Source organism: Gymnogyps californianus, chromosome 10 (genome assembly GCF_018139145.2).
Source record: "Gymnogyps californianus isolate 813 chromosome 10, ASM1813914v2, whole genome shotgun sequence".
Lineage (NCBI taxonomy): Eukaryota > Metazoa > Chordata > Aves > Accipitriformes > Cathartidae > Gymnogyps > Gymnogyps californianus.
The window spans coordinates 18,513,860-18,530,679 of record NC_059480.1 but is presented as its reverse complement, the minus strand read 5'-3'; the positions used below and the strand labels follow the sequence as shown (position 1 = coordinate 18,530,679).

The 16,820-nt window shown below is 42.6% G+C and overlaps 1 protein-coding gene across 2 annotated transcripts in view; it reads right to left on the bottom strand.

The window, feature by feature from the left end:
• The window catches only part of DIS3L2 (DIS3 like 3'-5' exoribonuclease 2), a 194,085-nt gene that overhangs the window by 83,838 nt on the left and 93,427 nt on the right, over nucleotides 1-16,820 (bottom strand). For both annotated transcript variants that reach the window (XM_050902202.1, XM_050902203.1), the window contains exon 11: nucleotides 13,676-13,755. In XM_050902202.1, coding sequence (XP_050758159.1) covers nucleotides 13,676-13,755 — 80 coding nt within the window. The remainder of the gene's footprint in view (nucleotides 1-13,675; nucleotides 13,756-16,820) is intronic.

Sequence of the window (16,820 nt, the reverse complement as noted above, 5' to 3'; positions counted from 1 at the left end):
CAGATTGCAAAGTGTTTGCTCCAGCCAGAAAACAGCCAACTACCTACCGGCTGCCAGCAAATAATTACAGCTCTTTCCCATTCCCCTGCCCTGGGGGTACCACACTGCTGCTCTTATCTGCAAAGCAATATTTAGCACCTTGCAAAAGTATGACAAACTTGCATAAAGAGAGACAAATGAGGCCTTTAGCCTACATGCACGTTTTGTTGCTAATAGCAGTGCTACAGTAGAGCATGGGTCTTCATCAAGGCTGAGGTTCTCATGTGTGATCGTGGGCAAACAGGCGAGGACAGTGTCTACAATGGAGGGTCTCAGTTACAGAAGGGACAGCCAGAGGGGCTGCAGACAGTAATAGGGGGGGACACAAAACAAATATAAGTTGCACTGAGGCAGAAAATGACACTGAGACTTGGGAAAGCTGCTGGAAGTAGCTACAGGCCATCACAGATCTTTAACACATGCCTTTAAATGAAGGACCTGATCCAAGCCCAAACATTTCTGTTTCTCTTTGGCATGTGTGTGTACATCCACGGCTCAAGTGTTACAGAAGTGTCCCTCTTGGGATAGAGAGAGAATAAAAGAGAGAGAGAAAAGAGAATGACTGAGTGGGAGAAAAGAGCAAGTGGGAAAGCAAAAAAAGAGCAAGATGGAGAAGAGGAGAAGAGTTTAATATAAAAATAAAAGTGGAACCATGGAAAGAGCGAGTTATTTGTCTGCTCTGGAGACTGAAGACAAAGGTGGGTGGCTTTAATTCTCAGCTGAGGTTACTTTTGCACCGCAGGAAGCCAAGCTATTTTTCAGAAAATCAGACAGTGTGTTTTATTTTACACAATTTTCCTTATTATTAAAATAACAAGGAAAGTGCTTAAATTTTACTTCTGTGCCCTAGGGCCATTTTGCTTTTTGATAGTGCAGTGCAACTGAGCATAAATCCATTAACTTGTTTACCAGGAAACCAAATTTTGAAATTATCACATGATGGTCCTTTAGCCAACCGAAATGCAACTAATTACACCTTTTTTTAAGCAAGTAATAGCTTTTTCCTTCTCTAAAGGCCTCTTCCTTGACATAACCTCACAGAAAGACTCTGGCAAAAGGAATCAGAATCCTGTATCTCAAGAGAGCGGGACAAGTCCCCAGGGTGCAGAGCAGCAACTTTTCCATCCAAGCATAAATATGACTTTAGTAAATGTTGCAACAACTTCAAAAGAGGAAAAACTGTCTGCTCAAACAAACAACAAGCACCTCTAAAGGGTAACGATCCACAAAATACTACGTACTACCAGGCATTGCCTCTAGGAGCTCTCCCCATCCAAGCCCCTCTGCCACTGGTTTGCATGAAAAATGTCCCACAGAAACAGCCCCCTTCACCCACCAGCCACAGAGAGACTTTGAGACCATCATGAACAGCCTGGCCAAGGTTTCAAGATATTTGAACTCTTCTTTGAACTGTGCTTAGTCACTTTTTTCTGGGTTTGTAGCACCTGGAGAGGTGGCCAAGGTCAGGCCCCCGACTTCCACGATGCGAAGAGAGAGCGAGCCAGCACATGCAGCACGTCAGCACGGCCGCTCCAAGTACCTGCTTCAGACTGCAAACAGCAAAAGGGCTGCGTAGGTCTGGGCTTTTGCTTTGCTTCTTAAATCACAATTAAAACCATTGCTTCCTTTCAACCTTTTAACTCTTTAGCCTTCACAGACCACATTTACATCCTTTCCTTCAGGAGCTGGGCTGATGTAAGGACAATAAAAGCTGCGACTTTTCTCATTTAACTGCACAAACTCAGGAGCCGCGAGATGGACCGAATCCTCAACGTTAGCAGAACCGAGATTGGCCCCAGTTACTCCAAAGCGAGAACCAGGGTGAGATCACAGAGGAAGGGGAAAAAAACCAAAAAACCACATGTTCAAGTGTTAACTCTTCCCATATTGAAAGTCTTGGCACTTCCTGGATTTCTGGAAGTATCTGAGAAGCCACTGATAGGAATGGTGATGTTGCAAAGTGATGCTTTCGGTGGTCCTGAGAGAAGCAGGAAATATTCAGAGCATTTCATAAAAATAAAGCATAACAGGTTTTTTGTTATTTTCTTTTTTTCTTCTTTAAGTTAAAAGGTCAATGTGGGACATCAATGAGTCTAAAATCCAGAATAACTCTCCTACCTGCTTTGTAGTGACTTTTGAAGCACTGTTTTACTCAGGTCTCAACTACCCTGACCTTTGGCCATTTTGTCTCTGGCATCAACTGAATGTTATGGAGACAACTACAATTTTACAAACCAATTTGAGATTAGCTCCAGGTGAGGTACAAAACAAAACTCATGTGTTCATTAAGTGCAATGAAGGACAAGTGAAGATGAAAAGCAGAAAAAACATACTAGGAAGGGAACCCTTCCTAAGCAGAATATTTTCCAGAGTTTTCTGTGAGCCATCAGCAATTCTTTAAATAGTTTCAGAATTATGAGGAGACTTTATCTATTACTAAATTAAATGCTGGGAGTAGGTCTTCCATGTGAATTGCATACAGTTTTTGTCTATAGCAGCTAATAAATTCAGCAATGTCCTAAAACCACTTAACAGAATTTGAAAGCTACCTTTTATATCTCAAAACAAAGCCAGGACACCTCCATAAAGTGGCACTTCACGCGTCGTGCATTACAGAGCCCTAAGTTTTATACACAAACCAGCACAAGCCAAATCAGTTAAGCACTGTTTCAAATACTTCGGCTAAAGTTAGCATTTAAAGCCCCTGCAAGGAAGGCATTCCCCCACGCTGCCCAGCTCTGAAGGATATGCTCAGAGATGGCTCTTGGTCAGCACAAGGCATTCCCAGGCTCTCAGGAGAGCAGGAGGGTCGATCCTCCCATGGGAACATGGGGTAGATCTTCGTGCTGGTGGTGTTCTCCCAACTTCCAGCTCCCATGAGCTGGAAACATCTAAGCTGGTGATCAATCAGAAGTCAAGTCTCCAGACCTCACAGATCATATCACGTTACCAAGGCAGAGAAACATAACACAAGAATGTCCTGTCCTGTGGGTTGCCAGTGAACCCATGTCAGCTCTTCATCACCTTGTGACAGGAGGTGCCATCCAGAATGCACCTACTGCCTATACCGTTCCTGAAAGCTACCTTCAAACCTGATGCAATAACTCCAGAGGAGAATGAAAGAGCTCTTCTGTGCAAGTGGTACCACTGCACCATTAAGTTGGATACTTACACAAGGAAGGAATTCTCCTGAGGGAAAAACACTAAATACTCAGGACAGAATTTACACAGCATGTACGAGATAAAACATTTAATTGCAGACTGAAGGACACGGGGAATGATATCCAACAGAATAAGCACACTGCATAAAGATTTGTTCACACTGCTGAGCAAGATATAAGCAGGAAAATACAGAAGAAAGCGGGGCACGAGTATTTTAATAGTAAAAGTCAGGCCAGAGCACAGGACAGTTGGGGACAGACAGTATAATGATGGAAATTGAAGAGAACGTGCCATTTCTTTGATATATCATCAAATGTGTCCAGCATTGGCAGACTGAGACCAGACACAATGGTTCCTTATGCAGCAATGCCTATGCCCCACCTTCTGCCCATGCAGGTTTTCTCCCCATTCCTGTGCTGGTACCTGTTTACACTACAGAGGGTCACAGGTAAGCTGGTTTCCTCTGTGCCTGCACAAGTGCCTAGCAGACTTTGTGAGGTGCCAAAATAGCAAGTTCCACTTAGAGGTTTTATAAATTGTATGGATTTCTTTGCAAGATTCAAGTGTAATGAGCAAAGTGAATAGGAGTTACAAACCTCAAATACATCAGATTTATCCACTGAATGCCAGTACTTGCTATATGGTCATCTCTGGGAGAACCTCTAGATGACTACTTATGACTTAGACCCAACATGAATCTTTGCTACTCGGAGTCTATCCCAAACACTTGGCAGATGAATCTTCAACCCTTCACCAAGGCATGATGTCAAGCAGGACACCAAGGCAATGACTGTGCTGCTGCGAACTCAGATTCCCTGCTCAGAAAGCACTCTTTGCTGGTAGGGAGAAGTTACCAAGGCAGACTGTGCTTAGCTCTCTCAAGTAGTCTCTTAACAGTGAGGTTTCCAGCCAACGTGATGAAGGACAATTTCTGGTATTCACGTCATGAATTGTTTTTATCACTATTCCAAGACCCATTCAAGAGGCTAACTCTGTCAGGAAATCAGCAGTCTTTGAATTTGAAGAGATGGGAAGTGGCGCCCAGCAGCTTTCAAGATTAATTACAATCATTTTGGGTGTAGGATGTCATCCTGTTCCTGAAATGGAGGTTTAGAGTGGGGAGGGATCAGCCTCTCTCTACTGCTAGGTCAGTCCCTTTTGTGATATCTCTGCTGTACACAGTAATCCAAGGCTGAGCGAGCATTCCCAGGCATTCAAAGAGACCTTGGGATTTAGTGCTAGGCCAAACACATACAAGGTACTTCCACTGAACAGCCTTGACATTTCAACTTCTTTGAGATCAGAAGGCAGCCGCTGAGATTTCACTTTTAGCCATCCAACTTTTTTGTTTATTTTTTGAAAGATTTCCAAAATATTTCCATCTGCACCTGGTTTTACTCTTTCTGTGTAACTAGCATAATAGTCAACAATCAAGAAATACTGTAGTGAATTGCACTGTAAGATGTTTTTCCTGTTCAGCTGGGTTCTGAAACCCCTGCATTGCAATAAATTAAAAGTTAGAACAATAGCCCAGTGATTCTGAGGGATCCTGCCATTTAAGAAAGTTGATAATAAAGAATATATACAGCAGTAACTTCTTTGCTGCCTGCATGCAACAGAACATATGACTGAAGTTAACCATGTGGGAATGTATTCCTAGCTATTTGTACCCTTTTAAAGTTTATCTTCTTCACATATCTTCTGATTCTTATCTGCTAAATTTGCTGAAAAATCCTGTTTTCTCTAACTCTATCTGGTCATCACCTATCATTTGCGGTTCTTCTCTAAAGACTCTCCTAGTCCCTGAGGTCCTTTTTAGTGAACAGAAATCCTAGGCAAAGTGCTTTTAGATCTGTTTGTACAGAAATTTCTGGATCCTCTTCCCATTACCCAGCTCTTAAAGGCATTTGGGTTTTTTCTTCAATATACAATGAGACGCTATTGGTTTTAAGTCTGTAGCCACAAATATTAGTGAGATGTGCTGGGACACAAAATCCCGTGCCTCTAAATCTTTGGGGAATTGTCCCAGGTCCTGAATTTATGAACTGAAACGATCCGGAAGGCGACTTCGCCCAGAGCATCTCTCCTCCCTGCAGGAAAGTAAACTCACTTTTATGAGTAATTCTACTGGTATTTGCATGTCTGTTTGCATGTTCTGCAGCCATGGTCTTCATTAGATTAGTCCTCCATAGACAATCTACCTTTTATTTTTTTTTGAATCCTGTGTCTTTTTCCCCTACAGCTTTCTTTGTGTACTGTCGAAAACATAGCTTTTGGGATAAAGATGGAATCTTCATAAACTATCTATACTTGATACAAAAATCCAGTGCAATAAATATGAATTACCAATAACAAATGCTGCCTGTTTTTGCTTAACCAAGCTTTTAACCATACTTCTCACAAGCAGCTTTCAAATATATGCAAAAAATGTTTTAACAAATTATGTTCCAGCAATCAATGCTCCAACCAAATCCAAACTTTCTTAATCTCCACCCCAATACCTTACCACCCAGTTTAACGCACTTGTCTGGGGATTAGGCTCAGTCTATTTCCCTTTCAACCACCATCAGTTTGGAGCAAGCTGCCCTATTTCCACTCAAGCTGAGGGGAGCCCTACGTTGTCAAGTTGCGTCACTGATTTCAAGAGAGATGTTCGGTGGAGGAAAGGTGATGCAATCTAGCCCTCTGATTCCATTCAACCCTGCACTTGGAAATTGGAAGTGATGTGTGTTTCCGCACACAACCCCATGTTACTTTAAAAGAGGCAAAATATACTGTACATGCTGCAGTTCCCTAGCGTTATATGGGAGCACACTGTGGGACACAGCAGGGATCTGGATTTGGCACAGACCTGAGTGTATTTTGCATATTTCAAAGAATCTGCAACCACAAGCCCTCGATAAACAGAAAGGATATGTACCTGTTTCTAATCACTGCAATATATCTTTTTCGCTTTCCTAGTGACACAACAAAAACCCACCAGACTAATCACCAGGTAACAGGAGAGCTGAGCTAATTATGTCCAATACCAAAGGAAAAACTGACCAAATGTTATACACAAGCCCACTCCTTGTAGGTCTTCTTTATTTTTCCCATATTTGACTCCTGCAATAAATTTAAGTAAATTACAGTTTATGGTCATTTTACATTTGACTCATATATCAATGTGGAGTTTCTGTCATTTTGTTTCTGAGTCTGGTGTCTGTTCATCTTAAACATCTTACAAAGAAGGAAGCATAGTAATTTCATAATGTAACTTTTGATTCAACACTAGTCCATTCTTCAGTGTTTATCTTAAGCAAGTCAGCCCAGCATGACTCCAATTACTAACTCTTCGTATACCCTGCATTGCAGGAACCAAACAGATTAGCTGAAAGGTCCTGTACCATGTGTTGCTAGAGCAAATTTCACCCTACAGTCCTTAAGCGGCCAAAGGGACAAAGCTGAATAGAAGAGGGAATATTTAGCAATATTTAGCGAGAGGAAAAGCAAAATACAAGTGCACACAACTTTGCAAAATTAAAACAACCCAAGTGTTTGCAACCTACTTCAGGAAAGAACAAGGATGGAAGGAGAGGAAGACCCGGCAGTCACCTGAGATGTCAGAGAATGTCTTGGGGCTACCAGGGCTCTACAGGTGTTTTACAAGCACAAGAAACTGGAGCTCACACACTAGGGGATGTCTACTAAGGTGTCGACGAGGTCTAAGAAAAGCAGCCCCAGTGTCTGTAGGCCTGCAGTAGACAAGGGATAATTTTACCAGCATTTGGCAAAACATTGGTTGGTTTTACCAAAATGTGTGAAATAGGCTCCTTGAACAGAGATGTAAGTCCGCACTCTCTGCAGATTTGTTTCTGAAAACTGCAGCCCACAGTGGATTGACTGGTGTCTGCTAAGGAGAAAGGTCATGCTGCACTCTTCCCAGATTTGGGTCACTATGAGAAGCTCTCTCCTTTGCTTATACCCCATTTTCATGACTCTTATAAAAACACAATGTGTTTGAGGTTTTTATCCCATTCCCCTTAGGTATGTTTGATTTAAATTCACCAACAGGTTGAACGGATTTAAAGGGAAGGGAAAAACCAGCGAGCAGCACACTGCAGAAGTCTCATTTGCTTAGGTCATCAGCTAAACACTGGGAAGAGTCAATGAATGTGTCTATATATGACCTCGCTCCAACATGCAGACAACCGATGTCACTAAGGACATAAAAACCAGGGCAAGCAGCCTGTAGAATATATTTCTATTCTGCAGTACCACAATTCCTCCTAGAATAAGATTTAAATTACTGAAACTTGAATTACTTTGTGAAAGATTGTAGGGATACAGGAATGAAAGAACAACAGTGAGAACCATGTTAGTCATCAATATACACACAAAAAGATGTACAGCAGCTCTGTCAGCATGGCTCAAAGTCCTGCTTTGAAATCACCATCAAAAGACCTGCACACAGGTAAGAAAACCCCTCAGAAATGCACCCCAATCATTTCTGCTGCATCCTTTCCCACCACGGCCTGACATTTCACTAGATGGAATTGTCTGCCTTGAAATTTGTCAAATTTAATTTTTGTTCCTACCAGTAAGCAGCTTTCAAACACAACTGCATCAGTCGTATACATTACCAGAAATACAAACATCACTTACAGATAATTCCCAGAAGAGGTTTAGCAAGTGTGGGAAACTTGCCTGGTGCCACTGGGACACGCAGGTCACCTGTCGTGCTCTTACACGATGAGATCAGAATAAATCTTTAAATGTCTGCACCCTGGGTGAAAACATTCAGGCTTGAAAGCACTACGGTTGTTTTCTGTGAAAGTCTGCGACATCCATATGAACCGAGAAGGGCTCTGTTGTATGCTCCTGGCTGCAGTAATTTGCCAGAAGATGTGCAGAAAGGATCACAAAAGAGCATCGACTGAAATGAACTTAAAACCTCAAGCTACCCTGAAAGAGCTCTACAAAGGCTGTAGAAACTAGGTGCAGTCCAGATCCATCTTTTACTCTGAGATTATGCTGAGTCATCTAAATTGAGTACAGTTTGTTCATATTTCTGAAGCTGTTACATAAATAACCATATTTTCCTTCTTTATTGGAGCTGATCTCTTTTAAAATATACACTCACAAATGTGAACAGCAAGCTTACCTCCCTACTGCTATCATTAAACAATAACGAGGAGCACGACCGTTAATCAAAAGCAGACTCCAATAAAAAATTCTCTCAAAACCAGACTGGCCCACTTAAGACATATATCCCTGAAAAGCTTCCAACTGCTGCAATATCCTACTGTGAGTTCCATTAAAAATACAGCTATTCCCACAACCATCCCATGCTTCCTTAGCTAGTGACACTCTGCTACTGGGTAGTTCTTCGTGATAGATTTGTGGACTACTTCTGAAAAAAATTCCTTTCCGTCTTTTACTGAGGGCATAGCATGGGTGAGTCCTCCATCCAGCGACTGGAACTGATAAGGGTTACACTGAGAAGTTTTAAAACTAAGCAAAGGTGCAAAAACAGTCCCCTTATCTCTCTGCTTGTTGCCTAAGATCCTTCAAGGCAAAGAAACTGTCACAGTCTTGAATAAATTAGCAATGAATGCTTGAGGACAAAGACAATTTCATTCTTCAAAATCTTCTGAAATGCACTGATTTAGCTGTCTGATAGAAGAAGTACAGGCAATGAGTGGTTTCTTTTTTCTTGTAGTTATTACGGGTGCTATACACCAACAGAGAGACATTTTCTGAATTGGGTTCTGCATTCTCTGTTGATTTTTGGAGATCTCCTGACATCATGAGGATGCCAGATATGTGGTTTGCTCATGTTGGTGTTTTTTGGTGGTTTGTTTTTTTTTTTTTAAAGTGTTTTACATATGGGCAAAAAAGATGGAAAAAATAATAATTTCTTGTAACCACGTTTACATTTGGAATAAAAGCTGTGTTAACTCTTAACACAACTTTGCCCTCATGAGAGATGCAGCCTTGCCAGCCCTGGATAAGCTCTTAACCTCTAAATCAACTCTTTCTCATAATAATTGCAGCTAGCATAGCAACTTTTAAAGCCAAAAATCCTCAGGGTACCTCCAAAACATATCAAGAGGCTCTATTAAGCACAAGATTGAGGTTCCCATAGGGGCTCTCCTTAACACCGAAGAGCTGGGAATGGCCGTAGCTTTGCAAGCAAGTGAACACAAAGAAGTGAACCCAAAGGACTCCCAGCACTGGTTTTGGACCTTTCTAAACTTGCAAATTCCTGAAAAATTTTAAGTCATAGTACAGATATCTTAAAAAAATTTCACATATGCTGATGGATTTATACCCCTGTTTTTGCCAGCCACATTTCATGGGCCTATAATAGTAATCTACATAGTGCTATAGTAGTCAGCAGACCACAGGCTGAAAATCACTGAGTAAGACTATCAGCTCGCAGTGGGCCAAAAAAGTAACGAATCCACAGAGATTCAATTCGCATGCAAGAAAATGTCCCAGGAACTTGTGATACAAGATGGATGGATGTTTCCTGCCAACTGCAAAGGACAGGTCTGAAGGCTGAAGTCCCCAGTGGTGGAAGCTGAAGAGAAGAGTCTCCCCAGCTAGACAGAGCCCAGTCCCACCCAGGAACAGGTTGATGGAACTATTGCTAAATGCTAATTCCCCATCAGGATGCAAGACAAGGACTGTAATGAAGAGTACATATGCCAGGTAATATAAATACACACATTTCTGTTATCTTCTGCTAGGAACAGAGACTATGTGATGCTCATACCCTAGTTGAGGATCTAGCATCCTGTCTCTTGGGCAACAAGCTCTGCAGCTGTATCTCTGAGGTTACACCTTAGAAAGGGGCACAGGATATAGCTTATATTGCCAACTGCATGTGAAACAGATGTCCCTTATAGGAGGCTCACAAAATAATGTTTTGATTGGGTTCTTCAGATCGGGAAGTATTGGAAAAATTTAACCCTTAGAATTCAGCATTTCAATACTGAACCATAGTTGGCAGAGCAAAAGGTTCATGAAATGCTGGATCAAGTTTGTGCCCCAAACAGCAGCACATTAGGAGGATAATGGACAAGAGTCCATCAGTATGGTTCTTAGTTGCTTTTATTACTCATCTTCACTAAAAAGATTCTGCAAGCATCTCCTTGCATGACATCAGGAGCCTTAAAAACAGAGATGATTCCAGCTACCAGACTGGACATCTCTGCTTCAGAGATATCTCATATTTTAAACAAACATTGCAGCACAGATACAATGCTGACATTTCCTTCCTCTGCCCACTTGGGGACCCTCGCTGAGCAGGCCAGCCAGCCGCCATGCCTGCTCAAAGGATGCAGAGGGGTTTCCTGCAGTCTTTTTATGCCGCTCGCTCCTACTCAGCTCCTCAGCTCCTTCCCTAACTGATCATAACTGCACCAAAGACCATCAGAACCTGGTTTCCTGTCTGTACTTCCCTCTGAGCCACAAGGTCTCCTCAGAATAAACACCACAGATTTCAAAATAAAAGAAAGGGTATTTCCAAGGCGGTTCTTTCCACACCAGTTTAAACCCTGGTCCCTGGGATATTCATCAGCATCAAAACTGGCTTTTCCAGGGGGTGACTTTCCTTGGCCTAAGGCTGAGGCAGTGCTGTGATGGAGCTTGGGCACCACTCTCATGGCGGATCAGAGGCTGAAAGGAGAAGCAAAGTGCACAATGCCCAGGACAGGCACAGATAAGATCGCTTTTAAAGAAGGCTCCAGCTCAGAGCATCTTCTCATTGGGAGGAGTCCAGGGTGGAACAAGTCCATTGGAGGATGCACAGCTCCATCCAAAAGGCAGAGATCTGGCACACAAAGGGCTGCTGCGAGCAGGCTCCCACTTAATGGTTCATGGAAAATGATACATGGGGGTGAACAAAGGCCTTCGGGCTGGGACAGCCACCAGCGGGTGCATTCACTCATCTGCCTCTTGGATTTTCTCCTCTGAGGCTCATCTGGAGGAAAGGAAAGTGTGCTCAATGATCCTGAGAAGGACATGAAACTTTTGAAAGCACTAAATCCACACTGGATTTCCCATCCTATAAATTTTGGATACAAGCCAAGCAAATCTTTACTTTTACTCTCAGGAAGACAGTCGTGCCCTGTCCCCTACTCTTCCTGGTTTCTTCATGTCTCTTCTAAAACACTTCACACTGGTGAAGTTTATTTGGGGGAACTGAAAGAGGAGAAAGGTTCCTGCATCTTCCACTTTTGTTTCATTTGAAAAACTGAGCTTTGCAAACCTCCTCTATGCAGAGTGACCCTGCAGTCTGATCCATTTTACCTTTCTTTCCTAACTGCTTGGTTTTCCAGGGAAAAGGAAGTATTATCTTTGACTGCAGAAGCATCCTCTGTCCACTCTGGTAAGTGCATCAGAGATCACCTTTGAAATAACAGGATATTCCTGGGAGAGAGAACTGTGCCTGCTCCTGTGTTATATACAGGTAAAGACAATCCCTGAAAGCATGGCTTTGACATGATCCTTTCACATATTCCTTAGCCTTCATAGAAGATCAGGGAAGGGCAGGGGAAAACCTTCATCTGGAGGCTCCAGGAAGCCAGCACAGGCCTGACACAGCCCCTGGGAGAAGGATGAGTCAGAAATAATCAGGCCAAGAGGACTTCAGTGTTTTCTTTCTCCCCCATATGCAGGCAGCTCCCTCTGCCTCATGCCTGTACAGAGAAGAGCAAAAAGCGACAAAGCAGGGAAGACTGGCAAAGCATATGAATGAATTCCACTCAGAAGGCAACTTTTAAAAAAATTTCTATTTGTTTTTTTTCTCAGTCAGATTGCATGAGAAGGACTTGTTCTAAAGAGGCTTGATCAGGGCATGGGGCAGCACTGCAGCCACCCACCTCTGCATCACAAGGGGATTTTTAGCAGTCATGCTACAGAGCTCCCGCAATCAAGTAACATCCCAGTAACACCTAGAACCCTCTTGGCTGGACCTTACAAGGAGAGGATCCCTTCTGCACTGGTACATCTCCTTCCTTATAGATTGAAGCATGAGGCGTCATACAGCATTTTCTGCAGTTGGGGTTGGAGAGGCAAGGCAGACTTCAAAGTGCGGCCACATCCCTCATCAGAAGATGTATCAACAAGTCCCAAGCATGACTGACAGCCCTGCAATGGCTTTGCAGACTTTCTGGGAAAGAAGAATTCTTGTTCAAACAGATATTTTCCTTGAACGCTTTCTCCAAATGGCCTATTGATAAGAGAAAAATGCAGATGTATGCACCACAAACCACCTCCGTGAATGGTTTACTGCAGCATCTAAAACCCATGCACTATGTGAGCAGTAAAGGCTCAGAAGCCGGAGTTTCAGCACCTTAGATCTGAGGGGCTGTGGGATCACAACGCTGTCATAAATCTACAGTAATTCAGATGACAAAGTGGAAAGATGGAGAACAGAGTTCAGCTTATGATCTCTCAAGAAGACTGTTTAAATTTTCTGTGAAATAGAACAGCAATTTTTCCTTAATCTTGCCTCAAAACTGCTATGATACAGTATAATTAATTTTATTGGCCTCAAATTTTCTTTCATCTCTGATTTTTTTATCAGTTTTATAGCCCTGTAATACTATTCTGTACCTCGGTCTAAATGACATGACAATTCATTGGCCACATTGCACAGAACGAAATCAACCCAAAAAAAGGGAATGATGTCTTTGATATCATCATACTGCGATGACTAACAAGAGCAACAAAAACTAAACACACACACACAAAAAAAATCACTTCATCTTCTTTATTAGTGGTAGATAGGCTAATCAAATCATGCAATATTTCTAACCAAGCCTGTTACTGGATTTCATCAAACTAAATGAGCAGAACTTGGATGGCAAAGGAACCTTACAAGAGGGAAGTTCCTTAAGTCAGAATCATCAAGATTTGGCTTCTGGAGCTTTACTTTCTGTTCTGTTGGCTTACGGCATACTAAAAGTACAAATAAGGCAGAACAGAAAGCTTAAAAGGTAACGAGAAGAATTACACAACTTATAAGGCACACTCTGCTCATCTGACAATTCCCAGCATCCCATAAACACCAAAAAGCAATTCAGCCAGTGACCTTCAAAAAACTGGATTCCTTTATCCAGGGACTGCGTATTCAAGGTCAAAGTTTCAGTAGACTTCAGTCTGCAAGAGTGGCATATTAGCTATTCAGCTGTAACTCCCGTAATGACAGGAGACAGCTGAGATCTGCTCAAATCAAATTACAGCTCTGATTATGCAAAACACTATGGTTCTGCATTTCCTGACACGAAGACTACTTCAGAGTGCAGCTTGAAGATATCTGCTCTGTGATTTCTGAAAACAGGCAATTAAAACAACAAGAGAAAAACTAGTTTATTACTCTACTCATATTTGGTAAAGAATACTTCATGACAAATTATATATACGAACGTGTCAACGGCTGACTATAAACACTGAGAAGTATTTTGTAAAATATATCTCATACCGTCAGGGAGTTGTTTACAGGACAAAGCATCATCAAGATCTTTGGCAGTTGATGGGTCGATGGTGAAAATGCATTCTTTCCTATCCAAGGAGAAAAGAAGAAAAGGAAAATTTATCTTCCAGTCATGAAGAACATATCAAAACACAGAGACCATCAGAGACACCCAGACAACAACAACCATGTTTTCAGAAGACTCTGTTGAAACATCTTCCAATCTAATCTGAAAGTCTAAATCTAATCTAAAAAAACCCAAACGGTTTTAGACAAGTGAATCTCCTTGGGTTTTCTTTCATTTTTCTTTTTGGTTTAACTGCTTGCTCTTAACAGCTTTCATCTCATTACTGATTTTCCTCCACAAAAACTAAACAATTTAGCCCATCAAGTTCACTCCAAAGAAACAAGCAGGAAAAAGTCTTGATGCCTTGCAGCTAGAGTAAAAATAGATTGTTCCTAATTGCAAAGCTAAATGGAACACAAATAACCACCAACCCAATGCATAAAAGTAGATATCGCAGCATCTGAAACTCCACGAGCACAGCTAGCAAAGAGCAGAGGCAGTGAAACATTTACAAACCAAGCTGAATGGTAACAAAATTGACTGAGAGTTTTGCTCTCAATAAAGACACCCAAGAGGTGCAGTACTTTATAACATCCACATTGCCTATTACGCACCAAAGGGAAAAGCAGGTTCAACAGGAAACACTATGAAAGTTACAGAAAGAAAGAACTCCAAATCAGCTAATTAGATCTAGCAAATCAACTTGGTGCTTAGGAAAAGCTGAACGCCCTTTCACATATGCTGTACTAGGTGGTACCTGGAATATGCAGCCCTGCCCTGGAAGGCTTACATACGTATGTGCCATAGCGGTGGGTGGCAGAAACAGCGGGAACATACCAAGATGGACCACAGATGTGCTCTAGGGCCACGTAGATGAGACAAAATAGAGCATCTGACTCAGGAATCATGTTTTAATAGAGCAGAGCCTGGCACCAGCAAGACCCAAAACCTGAAGCATTCAACAAATAAAACTTCCTAAACTCCTGCTTCAGGGCCTCCCTTCATCCTGGGCTGCCCTACAGCAACTTCTTGCCCAGGGCCCCTGGACTACAGCAGGGTTCACCCAAGCAATGTGTGGAATGCGGGACTGGAGCTGAAGAGCAGTGAAGACAGTAAAGGAATGGGTTTGCTGGTTTATTTTGCTTTCATCTTAACCTTCAGAGTAAGTTCCGCCCCTCCCTAGTTAAAAGATCCCCAAGCACAATGGTATAGGCTGAGGCTGCCAAGGAAGAGATCAGACCGCTTCTTTTCTTCTTTTCTCTTTGCCACAGAAAAACGCATATCATGATAGCAACTCCCTTCTAGAGATGTATAATGAAAACACATATTATTTTTCTTACAGCATAACCACCGGTATACTCCTGGGGTGGGAGGGGAAAAATTACAGCGAACTTCTAAAGGAGCAAGTGTCACGTGGAATTAGCAAGTCTTAGTCTTTTTGCATGGGTGCTCGCACAGTGAGAGCAATGTCTCTATCTTCACAGGCCTACCACTTCAGTACTTAAATGCTCTGGGTGGTGTCTGTTGGTGTCAGACAGCTGGCAGTATGTATTTATACAATTCCACCAGGCACACTAAATAGAGATTTTCAAAGACATAAAAATCAGTAAAGCACTTCACTGCCTTCCGAGACTTTGAAAATCTTTTAGAATATGCTAGCTTTCAGATTGGATAGCAAAGCTGCCTTAATCCCCAGATGCACGTTAGTTTCTGATCCTTCGCACGCATCTAAACAAATTAGAGACTGTGACACTGAAAGATATAAAATCTTTTCAACTACACCAGGACTTTGATCTGTTGCTGCCTAGCTACCCAGCACTAGGAATCAACCAATTTTTAAAGGCTTGCAAACAACCTTACATCCATAAATATATATTCCTTAAAATTCCACCTAAGGATGGAATTTCAGGATACCTCCACTTCAAGGTACTGTGCAACTTTCTTTAGGGAGCCGTGCATATGCAGATACACAGACACCTATACTACAAGCAGTATGGGGGCATGCATGTGTGCCAACCTGCACGTATTGATACACCAGGTCCCACTAACGCACAGGGTATAACGGCAACAGCATCCTGGCACTGTGACTCCCCCCCAGCCACATCTAGTAAATCTTCCTTTATTTCATTTAAAAGAGCAAACAGCACTGAATGGACACTAACAGCTTGCTTTATCTGACAAGTGAGCAAGAAAAAGGTTTAAGAGCTTCTTCAAAGAGAATGTGGGTTCCTGTATCAGGGGAATAGATAGTTTATCCCAGATGTTCAGGGCCTGCAACCACAAGCATCTGCCACCCATTGCGAATCGTAGCTCCAGGCAGTTTAAAAATTAGCAGATTGGTTTCAACGAAGTGCATATTTGCAGTCTGCCCTGGAAAGAAGCGAGCATAAATACGCGGGTGCCAAATTCTGAACTCATTTATACAATGGTAGCAACTAACGGGCTGCTTTGCTGAGATGTATTTGGCCAGTCAAATCTACTGCAGAGGTCAGCGGTGGCCCCAGTTCAGAGAGCCCAAACCTGCGGGGCCGGCAGGGCAGCTCCAGCCTCCCTGGGCAGCGCTTTGTGCACAGCCTGCTGCCCTTCGGGACGCGCTGGCCAGGCTCCGAGCAGCCTCTTAGCATGCAAACTGCAGGCACAGACACAGCTCACCGTGTGAGATACTTAAACTCACAGATGCAAAGCTGAAGAGGGGTCCAGACAAATACTGATTTAGCATTTCTCACCAGCATTTCTACGTGCAGCACAGCTGGGATATGTTTTACCACCAGGCTCAGATCCGCTTCTCCTTTAGAACTACTCAAGGGACTTGGACTTGTAGCTTGTCACAGGCAGTTTATTCTGGGCACAGATTGCAAGGTGAGGTAAGAAAGTCACTGAGCAAGTAACACAGGGAATGATACTCCCTGGCATAAGGACTCTGCAGAAGCGTTGCAGAGTCAACGGCCAGGTAGTCAATGGGACAAGAGAAGCCGATCTGCAAGCAGAGCTCAAAGTTCATAGCAGTGAGATAATCCTGGCACACAGGAGCACACCTCGCTGAAGTTTTCTAAGCGAATTCCGCTCACCAGTAACTACATTATTAAG